Source organism: Palaemon carinicauda, chromosome 5 (genome assembly GCF_036898095.1).
Source record: "Palaemon carinicauda isolate YSFRI2023 chromosome 5, ASM3689809v2, whole genome shotgun sequence".
Classification (NCBI taxonomy): domain Eukaryota; kingdom Metazoa; phylum Arthropoda; class Malacostraca; order Decapoda; family Palaemonidae; genus Palaemon; species Palaemon carinicauda.
The window spans coordinates 100,083,693-100,089,692 of NC_090729.1; the positions used below are offsets into that span (position 1 = coordinate 100,083,693).

The 6,000-nt window shown below is 31.2% G+C and overlaps 1 protein-coding gene across 3 annotated transcripts in view; it reads left to right on the forward strand.

Annotated features, from left to right (window-relative positions):
* LOC137641379 (paired box protein Pax-6-like) overlaps positions 1 to 6,000 on the forward strand; it is an 83,518-nt gene that overhangs the window by 45,134 nt on the left and 32,384 nt on the right. The window contains exon 1 of one of the 3 annotated variants that reach the window (XM_068373888.1): positions 706 to 1,723. The exons of 1 other annotated variant lie outside the window; for it this stretch is intronic. In XM_068373888.1, coding sequence (XP_068229989.1) covers positions 1,594 to 1,723 — 130 coding nt within the window. In that variant the 5' untranslated portion in view covers positions 706 to 1,593. Of the gene's footprint in view, positions 1 to 705; positions 1,724 to 6,000 lie in introns of those variants that run through there. One more of the 3 variants, XM_068373886.1, reaches the window with a different exon arrangement.

Here is a 6,000-nt window from a genome sequence, read left to right on the forward strand (position 1 = left end):
CACCAACGCCCAAAACATCACGCACCGGAAACTCATTGTGTGCGCGAGAGAGAGAGAGAGAGAGAGAGAGAGAGAGAGAGAGAGAGAGAGAGAGAGAGAGAGATAACCCAATCACACCTATTCAACGATAGACTTGACTCGACTTGCTTTAGTCTAAACTATGATCCTCCTCTTTCTATTTAAAAGGATCTCGTCACTATATGAAAGGGACGGCTGCTGAAGTTTTATATGCTTTATTAGGCCTTATGACTTTCTTTCTCCTCTCGAGAATTATGTCCGGAATACAATTATGTTCTTAGCTTTCAGCCTAAATCGTGTTAATGAATCATGAATGGTTTTCTCTTATCGTGAGCAGATTCTTCTGGTGACGACAGTTGTTTCTGGCAATCATTACCACATACCACTTTTTGCACCATTTCCCACCTGCCTTGCCAGGTGTTGTCCTATTATTCCAAAGATCCTCCACAAGTGCTTACTATAATATGATGAATTGGAGATCTGGCCTTTATGTTTTCATGCATTTAAAGCTTAAAAGTGAATGCCTTAATATTTTGACAAAGCTCCAAAGATTGGAAAGGTCGAATTTGAAAAACGTGATTTCTGGTATTGTTTCTGTGCGTTGCGAGTCCAAAGCAATAATGCGAGGCTTAGCTCCGCCTACCGTTGGCAGCTGGACCTATAGAAACGCACCTCACAGGGGTTGTCTTATCATACGCTTACCAGAGTCCTTAAGCCCGCCCAGATTTCCTATTGTTCGCCCTCGAAGGGCCTTCTGTCATTTTATTCCATGCCAAAGTCACCCTTAGAGTCAAAGAATCGCTTAAGGTGATTTGGTATTCATCGTCCGACTCTTAAGCGTGGTTGTATTGTAAAAGTCACAGTCTCACAATCGACCATATTTGTCTTGAGCGTTTGTTAGTGAAGAAGAAGTTCTTAAGGACTTTGCCTTCGACGGTTCGACCTACCACCCAAAGGGTCATCCTGAAGTCATATAGTGGTTTCTTATGTCACTTGGTTTCCTCACACGCCACAGACTAAAACTGCGAACTTGAGCTTGACGACAACCACGCATGGTGGGAGTGACACGGAAACAGAGAAAAGCCAAAAAGATTGCCATTTCCTAAACCCTAAATTAAAGCATCAACTCTGATCAGTCGAGTTATTTAAATCATGTCTAGAGCGTGGATTGGCTGCCGACATTTGGGTGTTTTGTTGTGTTCTGTCTCTGAAACGAGCTTGTCTGCCCCCTGGTGAGAACTGCGTGAACCAGAGTTGTTTCTTGAAATCTACGGAACCTGCCCGACTTGGCCGGAACCGATAGTGGCGGTAATCTGTAAAATTACTATACTTACTGGTTCATGACTGCCTTCGTCTCTCCATGAGTGTTTAAATGCAGGCTTCGTATCCTAATTGACATTGGGTAATCAAAATTGCATTTTTTTTTTTCAAATAAGAAGCAATGAAGCAGTATAATCCTTTTAAAATTAATGGCACATCAACATATGATGACAAAAGTTGTGAATTTAACTGAAGTGTAGGAGAGATCGTTATATTAAATGTGCCTCAAAAGTTGATGAGAATACCATTCTTAAAATGACCAGTTATTCCTTCCCGAACTCTGAGCAGTGGAAAGAAGCGAGCAACAACAACAACAACACCAACAACAACAACAACAACAACAGTTCTAGTATCACAAATATGGCAACATTTTGCCAAACTTCAGGTGAGATGTGATTTTCATTGTGATCAATTTTAATCATTTACTTTTTTATTTAAGGACTGCTTCTCTCTCTCTCTCTCTCTCTCTCTCTCTCTCTCTCTCTCTCTCTCTCTCTCGTAAGATTTGCTAATCGCCCTATAAGTAAATTTTAGAATATAGAAATATTAGGCACTTCTTTATATACAATTTTCAGGTTCCTTGAGAAATAAATAGGACTACTTTAGAGCCAAGTTGTTGAATTCTGTCATTCCCGCTGAGTTCTTCCAATTTGCGAAAACTTGAGAAAGACCTCTCTCTACTGGAGACAAATTAGCCACGGAAGAAGAAAATGCAAGAGAGCTTTCTAGCATATAATTTAACTTCTTTCCTAAGCATTGACACCTACAGATTTTTTACGGCACAGAGAGGCTGACTAATCTTGATATTAGGATGAGAGATTCATGATAAAAAACAAAAGGACTGCATTCTCCTTAGTCAAATGACAGCTTTAGGTATGTTTTGTGTTGAGTAATTATTTTCATAGTTATAGGTCACCAGTAGGCTAAATGTCGCCTCTAAATTCCGGTTAAAAGAATGAAAATTCTGTGCATTACTTATAAGCAAATGATGTCCCTGTGGTGTACTAACAACCCGTCTCTGTATTTGTGAGGTGACATGGGCATGCCGTCACTCACTCCTTTATTAGAAGCAAGATTTTCGACAAAGGTGTATGAAAAATGATGTTGCAAATTGTAAGGATTTACGCAACAGGGATTGAGGTGCATACACTTTTAGCCTTATTACCATTTATACACTTAAAAGTAGTTTTAGTATTTGTATAAACACACCTCCATCTATCTATCTATCAATCTTTATATATATATATATATATATATATATATATATATATATATATATATATATACACAATACACACACACACACACACATATATATATATATATATATATATATATATATATATATATATATATATATATAAACAGTATATAAATATAGGCCTCATATTGCTATTCAAACAGAATTGAATATATATATATATATATATATATATATATATATATATATTTATATATATATATATATATATATATATATATATATATATATACTTATATATGTGTATATATATTATATGTGTATATACTGTATATATATATATATATATATATATATATATATATATATATATATATATATATATATGTATATATATTTATATATATGTGTATATACATTATATGTGCATATAAATATATATATATATATATATATATATATATATATATATATAAATATATATATATATATATATATATATATATATATATATATATATATATATACATATATATATATATATATATATATATATATATATATATATATATATATATATACATATATAAATGAATTATTCTATATATGTATGGATATATATGAATGTATATATTTTTGTTATTGTAATTATTGTTATAATTATATTTAGCCAAGCTACAACCCATGTTGGACAGGGCTTCAACAAGGAAAGTAGCCCTGTGAAGAAATGAACTAAGAGAATAGCAAGTAAACTACTGTACATATCACTTATAAATAAAAATATAGAATAATAATTATAAACAACGTTGAAAATAAATCTGGCATCTATGAAATATAAAACGAAAGTTATGTCGACCTGTTAAACATAAAATATTTGCTACAAGTTAAATTTCTGTATGCATATATATATATATATATATATATATATATATATATATATATATATACATATACATACATACATATATATATATATATATATATATATATATATATATCTTTGTATATGTTTGTGTGTGCGTGTGTGTGTATGTATGCACATAAATATATTTATATATTTTCATATAAATGTATGTATGTATATATGAATATATATATATATATATATATATATATATATATATATATATATATATATATATATATATATATATATAACAACTTTGTTATTAAACTCATGACCTCCCTGCACCATGAATTCACAAATCTCCTTGATATGGAATGCGCTCTCCCTCGGGATCACACCTAAGGGGAAATTCTTTTCTTGAAAGGTACCTCTCCCGGGCTTTGTTTTGAGTAGTCAACCATCACCTTTATATCGACTCGGCGGCAAAGGTTCTAATCCTTGCCCTCACACAAGTACTTGTCATAAAATTAATTTCCGCATTGGTCAGCGATCCCAGGATAGATAAATATTGAAAGGTAGTTTTGAGTTAATTTTGAGAATTCTATATATATATATATATATATATATATATATATATATATATATATATATATACATATATATATATATATATATATACGTATATATATATATATATATATATATATATATATATATATATATATATGTGTGTGCGTGTTTATGTGTGTCTGTAGACGCACACATATACACACACACACACACACACACACACACATATATATATATATATATATATATATATATATATATATATATATATATATATATATATATATATATATATATGGTGATGTGTGCTTTGCACTAACGTATGGAAGACTACATGTGCAAAAAAGTATTGTGAATTTCCGTGAAATGTAATGATGAAATGAAAACAGTGCTCATGATGTTTGTGCTTTTTATTTTTTTGTAATTCCTGGATATCGATTTTTTTCTCGGGATCTCGTTATGTTTTAAGGATATTACACTGACGACATATGCGATTGGTAAATTGGTAATATTGTATTGTATTTCCCGTACCTGAAAAGCCTTTAGATGTCACACATGGAAATCCTAATGACAGTTATTAAAATATAGGTTTATAAATGTACAAAATTATCTGAATAGGAGTTTCATCTGTGGCCATTACTTTAGATGTGATTGACAATAATGAAATAGGATACAACCAAAGCATGTTTAGCATAGCAATCTATTGGTAGTTTTATAGGCATTGCTATTTTATCAAAGTTGTCAGTCAATACTAATGTCAACTCTGCCAACACCTGTCGTACTTGCAGCCCAAAGGTTAACAACCCGCAATAATTTGGATAAGATTTATTTCAATCAGATAATAGAAGAAGAAACAGAATAGAATTTAATTTTTGGTTGCTATGATTCTTACTGCAACAGAATTGCTTTCTTTCTTTGCAATTGATGGTATTACTTAGAGAAAGGTCTTGTATTAAACCTCAGAAAATACAGCATTAGTCCAGAATGAGAGAAAACAACGTTTCATCACACACACACACACACACACACATACTCAGACGATGAGCAAAGGTGTGCACTGACTGTACAGCGGCATGAGCAGCAGTTAGGTTGTCAACATGCTATTGAATCGATGCAAACATTTCAATGAACGCCAGTCGCCTACAGCGCTCCATCATTTGAAAAGAAGTCCCAATTTGATTGCTGACATTGCTTGGTGGTTAAACCTAATTGACATTCCGGTGTGCAGGTGTGTTGGCAGCCAATGCTTCTCTTCATGATGGATCAGGGGTCAAATGAGTTGCGAGGATCTTTCTGAAAATTCATCTGTTATGCTCGACGAAATCTAATCGAAATATTTTATCTAACATTTGGGAAATATCTATTATATCTGACGCGTTTATAAAGGTTTTTATTAAGTGATGAATGAAGGAATTATCTAGTTTAACTAAGATAATTGTTGTGATTGATCATGTAGCTAAACTTCCTTCCTATTTTGTTAACATGATCATCGTATCTTCTCTCAAATATATAAATATATATATATATATATATATATATATATATATATATATATATATATATATATATATATATATATATAAATATATATATCTTCAACAGTAACTAGTCCACTGCAAGGCGAAGGCCTCAGACATATCCTTCCACTAGTGCCTGTTTATGGTCTTTCTGTACCAGTCTATATTCCCAAATATTCATAAATCGTCAATCAATCGTCTTCTCTTCCTTCCCATACTTCTTTTGCAATCTCTAGGGACCCATTCTGTTATTCTTAATGTGCATTTATTATCTGGTATTCTCATTATATGTCCTGCTCATATCTATTGATTTTTATTACATGTTAGAATATAATCTACTTAGTTTGCTCTCGTATCAATGTTGCTCTTTTTCTGCCCTTGGTGTTATTTCCATCATTCTTACTTTCAGTATATATATATATATATATATATATATATATATATATATATATATATATATGAATTTATATGTATATGTATATACATATATATATATATATATATATATATATATATGTATGTATTTA